Below are 19,060 nucleotides of genomic sequence, written 5' to 3'. Positions count from 1 at the left end.
GGGCGTACACTGGCATGATGGTGAAAAGACAGGCTCTCTAACATTAGTATCTGAAATAATTTCGGGGCATATATTTTGTTTCATCATGACGTCCGTGCGTAGTAATGATTTACTTTATTATGACGTTTTAATTATGTTGTCATAACGGCCGTAAGAAGAACAAGCTGGCTAGAGATTGGACTGCACTGTGACGACGATCGAGGCACACGTAACATATCACGAAATAAAAAACGGCACACTTCCTACTTGGATTGGGCCCAGCTGACAGACAGTCGGAATAAACAAACCGGAAACAAGTTCTGTTCCATACATTACTCAGCTCAGAACCAGATCAGTCTCTACAGACAGACATAAGTTGGATGTTGAGCATTATATGCCCAGAATTGTTATTGTATCTGACTGAGGAAACAGATATCTGCGGCGCAGCAAGGAAATACAGCACGAGCAAGCACAAAGCTCTATCATTTTAACTGTTACATGTAGCACAGAACTGCCAAGTGACAGAGACAGAGCACACGACATCTAAAACAGTTTTTGATTGCAGAGTTGTAGCAAACAGCTTCTGCCTGGCTTGGATCTCTTTGTGGTTTACCAACCAACACGCTTCCACTGAAAGAAGATTGGCGAACTGAAAATCCTAGAGCTATGAAAATGCGGGGCAAACGAGAAGGGAGGGGAGGTTCAAAATCAAATCAACCCTCCAATGACGGTGGGGCAGATGACTCGGATGAGTTCCAAGTGGAAGATGATTATTCATTGGCAGCGAGTCCGGTTTACACAGAAAATACTGCAACTCCAAAGATGGTATACACAGCATTTACTGGCTCTTGTAGACTAGGGACTAGGGTCTATGACTACATATGTATAAACCAGATTCTGGAAGGCCTTCTAACAGTTAGATATCGTTCCTGAGACTTAACAAGAAATTTGTTTACCAGTAGTTGTGCCATATCAGCATATGCCATGTGCAGATTGTAGGAGAGTGTATTGACTAATTGTATTACTGTATGTTGCTTTTTTTTTTTCTTTTTCTTTTTTTTTCTCTGAATTCCATACTCAGGGGATGAAATTTCCAGCAAAAAATGCCACCAGATATTCACAAAGTCCTGAAAATTAAGAATTTTGCAAAATTATGTGAATTATTCCTTTCACTCGGATTTTTCGAAGATAAACTTCAAGTTCACCCCTTTACAAAAGTTATCTTTTAGAGCGGTGCAAAGTTGCATTTTTCTTTTTAATTCGGACATGATTTTCATAATGAAATGATTGATGTATTTTACATCTTCATGCACCAGAATCACTATTCACACCCACAATTCACCGTACACATTTGTACCAGGTGAATGGCAAAGAGAAAAATGTCAAACGAGGCTCAAATTTCATATTGTTCGGTCAAAGGTATGACATTAACATTTCGAACAATTTATGCGATAAAATCTTCTGAAAACTCGTCATTTAACTCTGCGGTGAAATGTGAATTTTTTAAAATAGCATTTCTACATTTTTGTGTAGCATTTTTGGTGATTTTGGCCCGTTCAATGCTCAGTTAGGCTAGTCTATGAAGTCCTATATATGCATTGAATGTCATTATTATGCAGAGATGTACGTGTATGGAATTACTATGCTGTGCAGTAGTACCATATCTGTATATTCCCATCTGTGCACTGGAGCTGATGTGCCTGTTGATATTATTACCTCTGCCAAGGGAGGAGGTTATGTTTTCGTTACCGTTGGTTTGTGTGTTCGTTCGTTAGTTAGTTTGTCCGTGTGCAAAATAACTCAAAAAGTAGTTAACGGATTGGGATGAAACTTGCAGGAAAGGTTGAGAATGACACAAGTGACAAACGATTAACTTTTGGTAATGATCCGAGAATTTTGGGGGAATTTATGAAGGATTTTTGATGTTTTGGCAGGTAGGGTCAATGAACTTGGGAGTTCAGTCTGCGCGTATTTGAGGTTTGCCTGCGCGCACTAAAGTGCGTGCTCTAGTTTCTGCTGGGGCGAGGCGCGCCATGCAGCTGAAGGCTTATGACGTAACAAAGGCTTCTATATTTTGAAATCTGGCGACTGTTAGCACCGATGTGGTGTGTACCTATGACATCTACTATGGAAGAACAAGATCAGTGTAGTGGTGGAAATAAGCTTCGTGCTTGGCGGAGGTCTGCGCTCTCAGAGTGCTTTTCTAGTTCATAATGTCAATAAACTTAATTGCCATCATTGTGTACAGTCTTTGATGTCTTCCAGTAAGAAACAATCTCATCTACTCATGAATGTTAACAGGAATTCTGACTAGTTTCAGCAGTTACACTTTGTGTGTTGATAGTCCTGAAACTTTCATTTGCAACTGCAGCATACATTACATGTATGTACTAATTCATGCTAGCCCTGGACGTATTGAATTGAAGTGCATATTGAATTTTTTATCAGTTAAATGTGCATGCATCAGTTAAATGTGCATGCATATGCACATTGTACTTGTCAATGATTGAATATTTTTAAATTGCGTTCTCTTTTCCAATACCAATTTTACAGGGTATACTGAGGTTCAGCAGCACTTCACTCATGAGTAAGCGAAGCAGTAAAGTCCGCGTCTATGTACGCACCCGGCCCACAGCCAAATTTGCCCAGGACATGATCGAAATTGTTCCTGACACAAAGGTAATGAAACAAGTTTTGAAGAGCTGTATGTGCATGTTTTTGTATATTTTGTGCAGGTGCTTTTTTCTTGTACTGCTGTATGCTTAAAATTAAGATGTCCTTGTTATCTTTTTTAATATAATGTTTCTCTCTTTCCTAATAGATTTAAATCGTTTCAAATTACGTATGATGACACGATTTGATTCAAAAGTGATTGATGGAGAAGCACATAACCAGTAAAATCATTGTCAGATAGAGCACAAATTGAATCAGAAAGTCTACATCAAATGTTTTGCAATGAGTAGTAAACACTAATTCATGTTATTTTTCATTCTATGGTGACAAGACTTAACTGATTATGCCTATATTCAAATTGGTAGATGCTAATGATATTGACCTGTGGCTATTATGTGATTGACTTCCAGACCATAAATATCCACGCTCGCAAGGATGTCCGCAGAGGAGTGGTCAACAACCAGCTCCTGGACTGGTCATTCAAGATGGATGGCATCCTCCACAATGCTAGCCAGGACCAGGTCTATGAGGAAGTGGCCTCACCTCTCATCACCCAGCTCCTGGATGGCTACAACGGTGACTGTCCTTACCCTCTGTGTGTTCTTGCAACCACAAAATGTTATTCGATCTCATGGTTGTGAGACATTTTTTTCTGGTCAAATAGGAAGCCTCCCCGCCCCCAGAAAATTATGATAATAACTAAAATAAAAAGTAAAATAACAACAAAAAATATTGCTTGGATAGAAACGTAAATTGTAAGTAAGATAAGATTACAAATACAAAAATTGTTCAACCTATTATATGACATCAGCTACCTTTCTTGATTTTAATTTTTTTTTTCCTTGAATGTTCAAACTGGAGCCCAGGGATAATACATCAAGATTGTGCAAGCATTTTAAAAGAGCAGTAGTTGTGATTTTGTTGTTGTTGCTGTTGTTAACTTAAGTTTGGGTGTTTTTTTTTTTTTTCCAGAGTCTCATGTATTTCTTTGGTAATTTCCCTGATATTATTGCGTTCATTTCATAGTAATGTAAATGTATGTTTCCCTCTGTGACACCTAGGAACCTTGATGTGTTATGGACAGACAGGGGCAGGCAAGACATACACCATGACTGGGGCCACCGAGAACTACAAGCAGAGGGGAATCATTCCCCGGGCGATTTCCCAGGTCAGTGTCCGACACATTCCACCTTGCTCACACTGGAGGAAATGATTATGATGTCACCTATTTCCATTTATATGGAGGCTTTAAATAGGAAACATTGAAATGGGCAAGAATGAATGTGGATCATTTTAATTGGTATATGTTGTATTCTTTATTTGGTATATATATGTTTTTGTTTACCATTTTCTTATTTGTTGAAATGTTTGAATATGTATATGCATGTAAATATATGATATCTTTTCATTTTTGAAGCGCCATGAGCACTGAAAAGTGGACCTGTGCGCTATACAAGTAGCCACTATTATTATTATTATTATTATCATAGCCCTTTCTTACAAAAAGCTACTTGGGCAATGACAATTTACGTGTTTTGATGAGTCTCTTGTAAGGACATGAAGGGAGGTGGGCTCTTTTGATGATACATCGCAAACTTTCCAAACCATAGGGAACAACAAACACTTGTGCGCTTCCACAAGAAATGAGTTGGTTCTAGAGACAGCTAAATGCTGTTTGGCTGTTATTTTTTAACTGCACTTGAATTTAAAGTCCTTCTTGGTTAGAATAGCCAAACAAAACAGGAGAAAGTTTGTTCAAAACTGTAAACAAATCATCTGTACTGTATTGAAAACATGGTTTCCTTCCAATGTTCATGTTTGCAAGGTGCAATCATGACTGCTAATTACTGATCAATTTGTTCCTTTTGTCAACAGTAATATGAAATGGAATTGGGGCATTCGTCAAAGCAGGGAAAATAACTTGCGGGAGTTGCCCTAAAGAAGTGCAGAGCCTTACAAATGTCACTTGACAACGTAGACAAACCTGATATCATTGCTTTTAGATGGAGTAAGATATGTTACATCCCAAACAAAAGCTGCTCTTGAGCCTTGTAATTACTAGCTGTATCCCATTACAGTGCACAGTATGCTTGATGCGTACATTTAGGTGGCTCGGTTAGATTTAGATCATAGGCAGAGTGGGCATGATAGTTCATGAGCCTTAAAAGTGTTCACAAACATTTACCAGCATGATGGTTAATAATTATAATAATGAAAATGACAGTGAAAAAGTTATGATTGTAATCAGTTGTTACCATGGTGACTGCAAAGATTGCAAACCTTGTTAATTGAGAAAAAGTTCCTTGGAATGCACTCAGATATGCCACAAACCTTCTCGCACATTATGACATTCTTTTAAAAATGCATTCTTAAAAATGCATGTTTCACAAGTTCTTAAAGCCTGAGGAGACATCCGTTGTGTGCTTTGATTTGTGGGTTGATAGACTTGAATGCTGTGTATGCCATATGTTTAATGAGTCTAATTTTTCGCAAATCGGGTCTTTCTGACAATTTCTTGAGTAGTTGAAGACATGATCGCAAAGTCAGTATTATAATGCCTTTTGTTCATGTACTGTGTACTGTGTACCAAAACATGCATGCATGCATGTCACATTTGTGTTGGGATCAGAGGTAATAATTTTTGTGTGTTGTAAATTAGCAAATAGCATGTGACTTCCAAAATTTGCAAAAAATAAAAAACCCTGCCAAATATATATGGCTTATACAGTATGTTACTGTATCATCATCACCATCGATTGTTATTGTCATCATTTGTCGGTCTGTCATGCTCCCTTCTGGTTTGCAGGTCTACAAGGAGATTGAGGAAAGGCCCGAGCAGGCCATCACGGTGCGGATCAGCTACCTGGAGATCTACAACGAGACCATGTTCGACCTCCTCTCCACCCTGCCCTACAGCATCCAAGGCTTGCCCAACATGACCATCACCGAGGACGAATACGGCATCAACATCAAGGGTCTCGGCGTCCATCTGGCCCACAACGAAGAGGAGGCCCTGAATCTCCTGTTTGAGGTGTGTGCAGCAGTGCAGAATGTTGTGTGGCTGCTTTCTCTCCAACATGCTTTGCTACATGTGGGACCAGATGCAGTTGGCATTCATAAAGTGTGGGAGGGAGGATTGATTAGGATTTAAACCTACATCACCTACTGCTTACTGTAGGTGATGTGGGTTCAAATTCCAGACTAATTCCTTCTTTTCCACTTGTTCATGATGATACAGATCTAGCATACGATCTAATTCATGGAGAGTAACAGCAAAAACAAACTTAAGAAAATTGTCTGTAACTGCAATCTTGATCTCCATAAAAAGCAAATTCTCTTCATTCTTATTTTACAGTTGTTTCTTTGTTGGTTTTACTTTTATGTACTTTCTCTGTTCTGACTGTGTGCTTTCACTTTATTCAGTATAGTCAACTCGAGTCTACAATTAAGTTTCTCCTCTTAGCAGTTATCATCATATTGTCTTTATTTGCGTCTGTTGTTTTGATCGCAGGGCGAGACAAACCGCGCCATTGCAGCCCACTCCCTCAACAGTGTCTCCTCCCGCTCCCACTGCATCTTCACCATCCACGTGGAGTCGCGCTCGCGGACAGAGTCCAACGCCAAGTACATCCGCAGCAAACTCAACCTCGTGGACCTGGCTGGCTCAGAGAGACTCAGCAAGACTGGGGTGAGTCATGAAAACATTTTTTTCTGCTTCTTTTTTTTTTTTTTTCAATTGCTATGTGTGTCATGGTGGGAACGAAACAGAAAATCCTCACACGCAATATCAATGCCAGATGGGGGAAAATCAAGTTTTTCTGAAATCAAAGGAAAACAGTGGTGCTTGTGGCAAGTTTAAGGGACATTGTCATTGTGAAACTACGCTGTAGGTGGTCCTAGTGCACCAAGATATTGATTTCCTCTATTTTTTATTGTTTGGTGTTTTTTTTGTGTGGAAGATGCTCTTCCTGTGTGGTGTGTTATCTATCCAGGAGCATATCCAAATGCTGTTAAAAAAACAAGAAAGAAGAAGAAGGAAAAAAAAAAGGAGACAAGAAGATGTACAGATTTGTTGCTGATCGATTTTACTAAGTAGGTGGCCTGCACTGAGTGCAGGTCAATTCTGTCAGAGGCAATTAGTGTACCGCAGAGTTTTATGATCTGCCTCTCTTCAGTTTATTAGATAGGGGAGGGAAGTCAGTGGAAGAAAAAAAGATATTTCAAGGGAATGATGTTGCCTACAAATTCCAAAGCATTGTCATATGCTGGAGAAGACAGCAAAAATGGAGCAGTTTTTGACGACTTGGACATTTCAAGAGCGTGATTCTGCGTCAGTTCTGTGTCAGTTTCGAAGGGGTTGGGGAAGCTGGAGGGTTAGGGTGACTAAGGCAGCATGAAACCATGTGAAAACAATTAATTGTTGCGATTCTTTGTCCTTGGATCTCTTCCACCCAGTCTGAAGGGAAGACCCAGCAAGAAGCCGTGTACATCAACAAGTCGCTGACGTTCTTGGAGCAGACCACCATCGCTCTGGCCGACAGAAAGAGGGAGCACATTCCCTACCGACAGACAAAGCTGACTCACTGCCTGAAAGACTCCATTGGTCAGCATGCATAGTTTTTTTGTTTGTTTGTTTGTTTGGTGTTTTTTTAAGTGAAATTGATTTTAAAAAGATCTTTGAGAAAAACAAACATGAAAACAGCAAATAGAAAAGTGTGCTTCATGTGTTGAAGTTCTCCCATTTCTAATTCTCTCCCAGTTATTTACATTGTATGTGAGTAGTATTTCTTTTTTTTTCTTTTCCCTCTGTCTCTTTCTACTTTCATTTTATATTGATTAATTGCTTGTATTTCTGCAGATATTACAATTAAATTAGGTGGTAATTACAACACAATGGTGATTTGCCAGTGTTTCTGTAAACATAATGAATTGCAACTGGATACATGTTCCTCTTGATTATGCTAATTGTATCCTGATTCTTTGGGGTTTTTTTGTCAAAAACTTTACCAAGGAGTATGTATTGTATTGATGATAAAGAATGTTGTCTTGAGTGGTGGATTTTTGTTTGTTTCTATGAAAAGATTGCAATTACATTACAATTATACTGATTGGCCAGTGTGTCTGAAAAAAACAACAACAACTAATGAATTACATCATGACGTTCCCTTTTAACAAAATTATTTTTATCTACTGAAATATTTGCCAAAACTTCAACCAGACGTCATGCTGTAAAAATTGACATTTTCATGCGAGTAATTTTTACACTCAGTCGGGCTAGATAAATTTTGCATGTTTTTGATTCTGCGAAATCAAACTTTGGAACAGTATTACACACAACAATAAAAAAAATTGTCTATGTTTATTTTCGCACTTGTTTCATGTTGTGCAAAATATGTGCAAATTTCACTTTTACAGTATGTACTATTATACAGGTGTTGCAGAATGTTGACTTAACATTTGATCTTTGGGGGGAAAAATGCTTTTCTCACAGGTGGTAATTGCAACACGATGATGATAGCCAACATCTGGGGCGAGGCCAAGCAAATTGAGGAGACGATCTCCACGCTGAGGTTCGCCACCCGCATGATGTGCGTCGCCATCGACCCCGCCGTGAACGAGTTCTTCGACCCCGCCCTGCTGGTGAAGAAGCTGGAGAAGGAGATCAAGCACCTGAAGCATGAGCTGGCTATGCATGATACCCTGGTGAGTGGGCTTCAAAGCTAGTCTCTGTCACTGCAGGCGTTTCAAACAGAAGGGATGCAGACCTCCCAACCATTCTGAATTCGGAGAAAAGAATCTGAATTTTGACCATTCCCACCTCTTGTTTCAATAGGAGTTTGCTATCTTTTTGGATAATGTTGCTACATATCCATATAGGATTTGATCAAACATTCTTCAAACATTTCGTTCTCTAGCTATATGGGTTTTTAATTTTTTTGTTACTTTATTCATATTTTATGTTATGATTTAATTTGTAAAAAACCTAATATATGATATGATATGAAATGAAATGAAGTCATTATGAAGTCAGACACCTCGGGCAAGAGTGTTATCGAGTCCAGATGTCAAGGGGTGTGGATTTGCCCCCAAACATGCGCCAGATGTTCTTGAGAATGTCTCAAAAAGTATGTGAATAGTTTGCGGATATGCCGTAAAATGATCAGAAAAACTTTGTAGATTTCTCAAAACATACGTGAGACATTCTTTAAACTGTCGGTATCTGTTTGGGGTTTCACAAAGATTTTGCGACCATCACGCACATCTTGCGTATGTCATGCGCACATGATGAAGCTTTCAAGACATTTTTGAGAACAACTCATGACCCCATGTGCGGAAAACGTGCGCAAGAAATTTCGAAATTTTTTGAAATCGCCGCCAAACTAAAAACGACACCTGCGAACAGTTGACAGTGTTTTTGAAGAAAGGTTTGGGAGGTTTGTGGATGGGTACATCCTCGTCTTAATTTTTGCACCCACTAGAAACGATGAAGGCATGATGTATGAAAAGTAGAAGAACATACCCCTTTATCTGAAGTATTGCTTTGACACTCTTCAAGGAAACCTTGCTTTTTCTCCAGTCACTGTTTTCTGGTGCAGATTCTTTCTGTATGTATGTTAACTCTGTGTGCCACAATCACACGCCAAACTAAGTCAACGGCTTGCCAACTTCACATATTTTGCTCAAACTCCCAACCACACACAAACTAATCAATGTTTGGAATATTGGCCTTTTGCACAATGAGTTGAGGAGCAGGGAACTTTCAATATTAGTTTCATTAGCCGCCCAATGGTGCTCGAGGTAGGTTTGAAGATCGGGAATACTCTCAGCTCCATGAATCAGCTAGATTTTATACAAACCGTACAAATACAGGTGTATCTGAAGGTGTGTTCATCTGTGACGCGTTCATTTACAAAGTATTTTGCCGTCACCATGCCATCCTGCAGGCCAACCGAAGCCAGGTGACGTATGAGCCGCTGTCGGACACGCAGCTGATGGAAATCAACAACCAGGTGAGGCGGTACCTGGACGGATCCCTGGACGAGATTGACATCGTCAACGTCCGGCAGGTCCAGTCCATCTTCACTTCCTTCAAGACCATGGTCAGCCAGATGGAGAATGAGGTGGAGAGCCGTCTGCGCACAAGTTCACCCTCATCGACCGCACAGACCCCAACGCCGTCGCAGCAGCCCAAAAGGTTGGCTTAAAACTGTATTTGTTTGTATTTATATTATAGTTACATATTCTGTTTGTGTTTCTATGCTTTGGAGGATGTCAGAGAACCCTCATTACCTCGCCAAGGGAGGAGGTTATGTTTTCGTTACCGTTTGTTTGTTTGTCCGTGTGCAAAATAACTCAAAAACTTGGTACGCGGAATTGGATAAAACTTGCGGGAAAGGTTGAGAATGACACAAGGAACAGATGATTACATTTTGGTAGTGATCCGGAAATTTTTGTGGATTTTATGAAGGATAGATTTAATTGGATATTTTGCCACAATATGATGTAATCGTGATTTGGAAAGCATATCAGAAACAATGAAAAAAGAAAATTAATTTTCTGATGTCAGCATATTGTAGTCACAAATTTCTCGTGAGCTCCATGCAGTTTGCACATATAGACTGTATGTGTGATACACCACTCAAGGTAGGATTGTTCATACTAACTTATTATTTTCAAAATTTGTATCTATAGGCTGCATGTCATACTAAAGATCATTAGAAACTTTGACCAGAGTATCATTTTGATGCAACAAATATGATTATATAACATCATTTTCCTTCCCTGATGTGGGTCACTCTGTGAAGTCGAGGCGATAATTTTTGTAATGTTTTTATTGTTTCATTCTCCTTGGTTCCCTCATGATGCTGATTTCATGACATTCTGCTTGTGAACTCCTACCCTTGCAGGCTGGTGTAGTGTTCGATGAGGATGGTGGCGCAACCTACGTGGGAGAAGTGGACGGACAGGGCTTCGGTATCGGGGTCGCTCCGGCGTCTTCCAAACCGGCCCACTCCTCCGTGGTGTCGGCGAGGAAAGGAAGAGGACGCAAAGCAAAGGACAGGGGCAGGTATGTGCGAAGACTGTTTACTACTTTGTAATGGACTGATGCTGTATGGACTAATGTAGAGCATTATTCATCAGTCAAAATGTAACCTCCATATTGTTATGAATCAGAAAACTGGATCTAAACTTACATCATGCGATGTTTTGCTGATTAAAAATCAGCTTCTTCCATTTGAAGGACACCAAAAGAAACTGATTGTTAATGGGAGAAACGTCACATGACATAAGTTCAGATCCAATTTTCTGATTCATAAGACTTTAGAGGTCTGATGCAACTTGAGCATTACAGGACTTGATCGGATGCGAAGTGGATGTCTAGTTAGGAATGTGCTTTGAAGTGTATGTGTGTACTTGCTTTGTTTTGATTTGTTTCGTAGCCAAATTCTTTTGTTGAATATGTCCCAATGATGCACTCCTGACAATGGGTCTTGTGTTGAAATGGATGTTATGATCATATCAACTTAATTGCAATGCATGTTACTGAAATACTTATGTGTTCAAGAGATGTGATACAGTCTCTGGCTGCAAAAGAATGCTTTGTCGTTTAGTCATTATTTTGTGTATACCAATATAACTTATGTTTATTTAACTTATGAAATTCATGAATAGATATATACCATTCCACAACATGTGATAGTGATAGTCATGTGATTAGTCAGTCAGCTCTTGTTTGTATGTGCTTCATTCAAACAAATGTCTTGAATGCAAAAAGGAAAAAGCAACAGGTGTCCTATGTAAATCACTTCACTAACCCTTATGCAGGGCTCCACACTAACTTTTTTTTTTGGGTGGCCCGATGGGGCCACCAAAATCATCAATTTCAAATTTTTGGGTGGCCCGAGAGAAACATTTGATGGCCCCCCCAAAAAAAACAAACATTAAAAGACGAGTCCTGTTTTTTCTTTAATGAGTCGCACACTCACTGCATGCATTACTTTTTATTATGCATTTCTGGCACAAAAGGTTACGAATTTATTGACATAGGCCCCTACTTTTAAAAAAATGTTGGTGGCCCGAGGCGGGCCACCAAAGTTGAACTTTTTTGAAATTTGGTGGCCCGACTTTCATTTTTGATGTCCCCGGGCCACCGCAAGTGTCGAGCCCTGCCTTATGCAAATCAATCTTATGATCTCTTTGTAGTGAGGAATCCACCTTCTTTTGATGCAAATCTTTGTATTTATTTTCCTTTCCAGCCCTCAGCCAAAAGGAGCGTCGAGCCCATCTCCAAGTATCGAGCGGGCGTCGCCCGTCAGGGGTGGCAACGTCGGTCTGGACACCAGAGAGTCGGCGGTGCGGACGGAGACCGGGTCGGCCACGGGCTCCCAGGGCCCCACCTCGGACGGCCAGGGGCAGGCCCGGCCCAACACCCCGCCCCTCCGCACCGTGGCGTTTGAGGAGTTCAAGCATGAGAAGGGCAGTGAGATCAACAGGATATTGATGGAAAATAAAGGTACCAGCACCATCTTCGTTGTGATTCTTCTCCTCTCTCAGTCTCTTTGATAAGTTAGAAACGCGCTTTTCGAAAAGTAGAAATATCATATATTTATATATTTTCATGAAGTAGAAATGCCCTATATGTATACTTTCAAAAAGTAGAAATATCATATATGAATATGCTTTCAAAAAGTAGAAATGCCCTATATGTATACTTTGAAAAAGTAGAAATATCATTCAATTCAATTCAATTCAATAGTTTATTTATTTCCATCATCACAAAGAAAAGAAAAGAAAAAGTTGACATAATCCAAAGTGATACAATTTTTTTTTCATTTCTCTTACACTCGTCTGATAAAGGATTTTTTCAATACAATATAAAGTATATTATACACGAATGATGTCGTAAAAAAGAAACAATGCACTTTGTCATGGCAACAAAAATAGTAAATAATCACAATGATGGAAAACAGTGTTCCACAAAAAAGCCACGCTTGTAAAACGTGGAACACTGGAACAAAACAACAACAGCACCAATTTGTTATACCAATAAGACATATTCATTTTAAATTCTTCTATATACTATTGTACATTTTACTCATTGATATAATGATGTTGATACTATGCATATATGCATATGCTTTCAAAGAGTAGAAATAGCATACATGTATATGCTTTCAAAAATAGAAATATCTGAATACATGTGTATATTCATTGACATCTGGACCTTTCTGAACGAAATATCATGAGACCTCTTACTCTCCTGTTCAGTGCTTCAGGTGAGTGAATTTATGTGTTTTGATAAAAGGTGACATATAAAACAAAGAGAGGAGGATTAGAATTTGAAGCATTATATACTCTCAAATTTTCAAGTTGTGAATACTTCTCATCATGCTTCCCCCCCCCCCCCCCCTTCTCCGTTCCATTGCTGGACAGATATACTGAAGTCCAAGCGGAAGCATTGCCGGGATCTGGCCAAGACTATCAACATGACCAAGCAGGAGATTGACGTCACAAGGACAGCCATCGACAAACTCAGGCAGGAGAAGGCAGAACAAGGTCAGAATTTTTTCTTCAGAACTCGCTTTCTGGTTCAAATCTGTTCGATTTGATTTCAGAAGTATTCTTCTTGTGCTCTATGTGTAGTGCTCGTATTGCGATGTGTCCAACTTTCCAAACTTCCTGAATGCAAATTTAAAATTTTATGCAGCATTTATTTTCTGTGTGTCTGTATTAATAATTGGAGTATTCTGTGGTTTTCTGCATTTCGTGCTGAGTGTAGTTGATTTTGCAATCAGGAACCAGATCTGTCAGAGTATTGACCATGTGGTAAAGAATATGAAAATAAAGAGGGTGTAGAATGGTTTTGTTCCATTTGTATCTAAAAGATATATTACATATATCAGTTCAAAGGGAAAATGTCAATTTTGAAACCAGTGTTTTGGTATTTTCAATTGGAAATAGATGTTGCTTTGAATTTCCTTTCATATTTTTTTCATGATGATGTTCTGAGAACTCCACTAAAATGAATGTTTTAATGTGTCATACAGAAATCCTCAATACAGATTTTGTGAAGTTAGAGCTTGGTATAGGTATTGAATCACTCTTTGGATAATGTGCCAATGAGGGATGAAACCTTAACACTCTTGTGGTTTCTTGTGACTTTCCAGGGGAATTTGTGAACGAGGAGGGTGAGACAGTGATAAGTGAGGAAGAGTTCCAGATGATTAAAAAGCTGAAGGAGCTCAAGGCCTCGTACCGCAGCGACTACGAGGAACTCCGCCAGGTCAAGTCTGAGATCCAGTACTGCCAGAAGCTGGTGGACCAGTGCAGGCAACGTCTGGTCACGGGTGAGTGGAAAATTTCACGCAATTTATCATTTTGTATTTGTCACATGTGGCTGCTTGCTTGTTGTGAAGAGATAAAAGTCATGTGAAATGATACTTTTTGAACCATTATAACAAGAATGCTATTTGGCATTGTACCATATTTACAGCTGTACTGACCACACCATTTGCTGAATTTAAGACTGTTAAAGTTAAGGATTTGGTTAATATACTGGGAAGAGCAAAACTGCCTATGAAAATGGTCTGTATACAGAAGGTTGTTGTAGCAGTACAGTTCAAAATGAGCAAGAAGTAAAGAGGTATTCAGAATTTATTGGATGAAAGTCAGTTTTGAAATGGCTGATATATGCAAAAACAAAGTTAAACAAAGTGGTCCTAATAAAAGGTTTGTCCCACCTTTTGTTATGACCTCTTTTTGTTTGGATATCTCAGCCATTTTCAAACCAATTTTCATCAAATAAATTTTGGATTCCTCTTAGAATTGTGGGCTCTTTAATATTTCATAAGAGGCTTCTCATCATCTCACAAAACAGTTTGAAACCTGAAGTCTTGTCTCAACCAAAACTATACTATTCCTTTAATTTCTCTCTGCTGTGAACTATTTGTCTCCAGAGTATGCTTGGTGAGGTTTGATAGTTTTCCTCTTGCTCTCATTCCAGAATTTGACAACTGGTACTCGGAGTGCTTCTTGAGTGCCGAGGAGGGACAGAGCAGTTCTGGGGCTGGCATCGGAGTCAGACCAGGAACTATGTATGACATGGTAAGTAGAATGTGCCGGACCCACCTTACCTTGACTAAGGCTGGGTTTGTTGTACCACATGGATTTTGTGAGACCAGAGAGAACTTTTCGGGGTAGAGTCGTTCTCTGCAAAGTTACGATCAGCAGTGTGTTACAGTATCAAATACAGATGAGGAAGAGGTAGAGGATGTATGATTTAATGGAATGAGTTCAGGTTTCATGCTAAAGGTGTTTATGTTGTCTCTATTAATAAAATTATTGCTCGCATGATATTGCAGAACATGATGACTGCATTGCAAAAGAATCCCTGCTCCCAGTAAAATGAAAACGGTTTTGACGAAATTTTGTTATAGCGAAGTGAAAATTCAAGTCCCAAAATCATCATCATTAAAATCTATGGTGCAAAAGCCCCTTCAGTTGTGAGGAAATTTCAATTTAACGAAAGAAAACTGCCGTTCCCGAAATCTTCATTGTAACTGGAGTCACCTGTATTGCAAAGCAGTGTACAAAGTATTTGGAATTAATTCTACAAAATAAAAGAGACCATAACAGGCTTGTGAAATTAAACTCGTGATTTTCTGTATCTGGAATGTAATGAATAAAGTTGGTGATGTCTGTCCCGAAACATGGATATTCCAGAGATAGATTGATTTTCTGATCGATCTCTCTTTGTCTGCTTTCTCCTGCAGCCAGAGGACGAGGGAGAGAAGTTTGAGCGCCTGCAGTCTGAGCTGCTCATGGAGAACCCAGACTCCGCCTCATTCTACAACGCCAAGATGAGGACAGACAGACGGGTGAGTTAAATAAGAACCTCTTCTTTGATGTAGTTGTCGTTTTGCCCCCAACTCAGTCCGGGGAGTATCGATTTCCTGTCATTCGTGAGCCTCCTGTGTGTATTAATAATGTATTGTTTCCACTACTTTACGATAAGTCTTAGTTTTAAATTGATAAAAGGAGGTACCTGGAGAAGAACAACATAAGCAAACTTGTGCCATCTAGGGCCCGTTTCATAAAACTTGTCATCAGTGACAACTGCCACATTTCTATGACAAATTTGCTCTCAGCCAATCAGATGCGAGGATTTCAGTAGCTTGTCAAATCTATGACAACTTGTCACTGATGACAAGTTTTATGAAACGGGCCCCAGTTTTAAGCCAAGAGGCAGGCTGCTGTTAGTCCTCTATGAGGTTTGGTTATGTAATTGTACAGATAGATGGTTATATTAAAGAACTGACTATGGAAAGTATTGGGTATCATGCTGTTTGCACGAGGTTACTTCTGATTCAGTGATAATTTTTAAATATTTTTACAACATTCATCTCTGTAGCAGCTAATAAACCTCACTTTATGGACATTCATTCGTTCAGTCCCACAAAACTGTTTTGATCAGTGATTTTCTTTTTCTTCCACACTGACTGATAACAAAAGGGCACTTTAAAAAAGGTGTGAAAATAGCTGGCTAATCAGTGTATTCTTATTATTAAAACAGGAACAGTAAACAGTTAAAAACGAGACAGTTTTGTTCTTTGCAGGAGGAGAATTGTAAAAGTATCATTTGCAATATGTGGATCCTTCATTCATCTCAAAATCTGCTGAAGTACATATCGTTGCTGGGGTGACAAGACCTTGTATCTGCAATTTTGGTGAAAATGACTTTTTTTAATCAAAGGTCAAATAATGGGTTAAGTGATGTCCTGTCCAAATCCAAACTGTCTTACTCCAAAAATGAAGCCACCAAGGCATGTCAAAGGAAAGGTTGTCCCATTCACTATAGTGCTTTGGCCACCATGTTTTTTGGCTCTCCTGAACATTTGACATTTTGTAGATACGAGGTTTTGTCGCCCCAGCGACGATATTGATATTGATATTGATATATGATTCTTCATTCTTCCTTTATGTTTTCTACTTGCAGCAAATTTTGGAGCAAGCCATGCAGCAGCCGCAGCCTCAAGTGTCGTCCAATCGCAAGCGGTCCGTCATTTCGCCAACAGTCACTGTTCGCAATCAACCTCCCACTGTGATGACTGTCCAAAACTAGTGCAAACACAAAGAACAAGCCTTTTTTTAATTTTATGCTGTCAACTACATGGATGATAAATTTTCCATATTGCATTCTGCAGTGATCATACAAAGATAAATGCCACTGCTGTGTCCAATTGATAACAGCCAAAGAAAAGTTCAAGCCAATTTCAGCTAAAGAAGAGTTTTCCATGGCCAGACTTCCTGTGAAAGTTTTTCAACACGGAGAACCAAAATGTCTTCTTTGATTCAAAGTTTGAATGCATAATTTGAGATAGATATCAGGCCTCTTTTATGTTAACTTAGGCCTTTCCAAATCGGCTGAACATTGTAACTGAAACATCATCCAAGCATATGAGCCGACAGGATTATTAGCCATGAAGTGCTTGCATATGATTATGCAAAATTGCAATGGAAATGTGTAGCTTTACATAACTGTTTTGGAAATACTGTAATGACTTGGCAAAAATGTGCACTTGCCCATCCCATTAGTAAAGAGTAAGGTTCTCAAGCAATAGTCGATGACAAAATTGATATCAGGAATGCTACTCTTGTATGAATTAATCAAATTCCAAGTCATGTATGCCAGTGACAGTACTGTCCTAATGAGGACATACCATATCTGGTTCTTTTGGCACCTTATATGATTATGCTTGTGGCATCAAATACTGCCATATTTCTTTGTTTATAAAAAAGAAGAAGAAATGTACCATGAATATGGAGAAAACTTATTTGATACAGGAATGTATATGCTCCAAGAATCAAATGTTTCCTTTTTCAATAATGTCAAATGAGATAAGCTTTGTGGAGGCAAATTTTATGCCCAAAAATATAAGAAGTCAAGAAAAAAGAGATAACTACAGATAAAGCACATTGTCACAAATGGTCTGTGTATGCTGCATTTCTGTTGTTTATAAAACTGAAAATATTGCTTTAAAACTTGTTGAAAGTACATACTAAGCTTAGTGGATATGAGATCAATATCATTCTTTTTTTTTTTTTTCATGTTCATTGTGTGTTCGTCTTGTGTGCTGCCGCTCATCATATAAAATGATGTGACTGCGATGACAGGAACATAACGGCATACCCCAATCATATGTTGAACCAGATATACCACTGCAGTACTTTATATGTGAAGTCACATACATACACCGTAAGTTGGTATGTCTCTTCTCACAAAACATGTTGTGTTAATCATGAGAATATATTGTTTAGACTCAAATGACATACAGTATTTTAGTACATTCCAACATCAACATTGATACCATGAAGCTATTTAGGTACAGGGTTCGGCCTTTACTTGGGTAAATTCTGTGTGGATGTAGGAAGTATGATTGACTTTTGGAATGCTTTGCTTATGTGCTAGTTCACCTGTGATTAAGTTTAAAAGAAAACAAAATCTGGACACTATGCTGAGAGATTGACACAAACAGGTTTTTGACATGAACAGAATCAACATATCCAAGGCAGACACTGTACTTACATGATTTGAGTTGATGGGCTGGTGCCGTACTTGTGCAAATTGCAGGGAATGTGATGCAATGTACAGAGAATGCAGAAATTGTACATATCTGAGAGGAACAAAATGGTGTATTTGTTGTATATGATAGTCAGACACTCTTATTGGTTGATACTAAGATTGATATCATCCAGAGGAGTGTGATATATTTATTCCAAGCTGCTCCACTGAAGTGGCCAGAATTCACAAAGATAGTTTAACTCCAATCCATCAATAATGCAGATTTTTATGGAGTATATGCATGCGATCCAATGTGTGTGCCAACAGACGTCCAGTAATGAATGAACACTGCCGCATGCATGTGAGATGTATGCCCTATTATTGCATATGTTGGGTTGTTGTTTCGTTTTGTTTGTTTGTTTGTTTGTTTGTTGTTTGTTTGTTTGGGGGGGGGGTGTTCATAGACTAAATTCACAACATGGATTTGATTTAAACTATCTTTATGAATTGCGGCCAGTGTGTGTAAATAATGTGAATAAGTGGAATATGTACATTGTGCTTGATATGTTATTCAATTGCCTAATCAACTTTTCAATTAAAGGTTATCTCTTCTTCTTCTTTTTTCACATATGCCTATGTCTACTTGAATTTGTATCAGCATAATCATGCAATATGTCCTTCCATTGATGCATTCACCTTGATGTCGTTTTGTAGGCAGGTGGAATTTAACGATACGCTATGTTCACATTAAATGGCAAAAAGATCAACATCTAATATACGAACTGTGTTCATGATTGTCCTTTGTGTTGAATTTGATATTATAAGCTTGATTGTGTGAGAGGAATG

The 19,060-nt window shown here is 38.8% G+C and overlaps 1 protein-coding gene across 1 annotated transcript; it reads left to right on the top strand.

Moving 5' to 3' along the window:
• The first annotated feature begins 645 nt into the window (after window positions 1-645).
• On the top strand, window positions 646-16,774 carry LOC139738566 (kinesin-like protein KIF9). Its single transcript, XM_071649187.1, is given in 17 exon segments — window positions 646-804; window positions 2,533-2,658; window positions 3,063-3,228; window positions 3,714-3,820; window positions 5,459-5,683; window positions 6,164-6,340; window positions 7,108-7,255; window positions 8,144-8,355; window positions 9,597-9,789; window positions 9,792-9,847; window positions 10,560-10,720; window positions 11,910-12,166; window positions 13,087-13,209; window positions 13,821-14,000; window positions 14,657-14,757; window positions 15,426-15,530; window positions 16,649-16,774. Coding segments are annotated over 17 exon segments (2,622 nt in total).
• The last annotated feature ends 2,286 nt before the right edge of the window (window positions 16,775-19,060 follow it).

The sequence above is a fragment of the Diadema antillarum genome, unplaced genomic scaffold (assembly GCF_040938485.1).
Source record: "Diadema antillarum isolate AM-2024a unplaced genomic scaffold, OU_Dant_1.0 seq00000754_RagTag, whole genome shotgun sequence".
Lineage (NCBI taxonomy): Eukaryota > Metazoa > Echinodermata > Echinoidea > Diadematoida > Diadematidae > Diadema > Diadema antillarum.
This window is presented reverse-complemented; position numbering and strand designations above follow the sequence as displayed.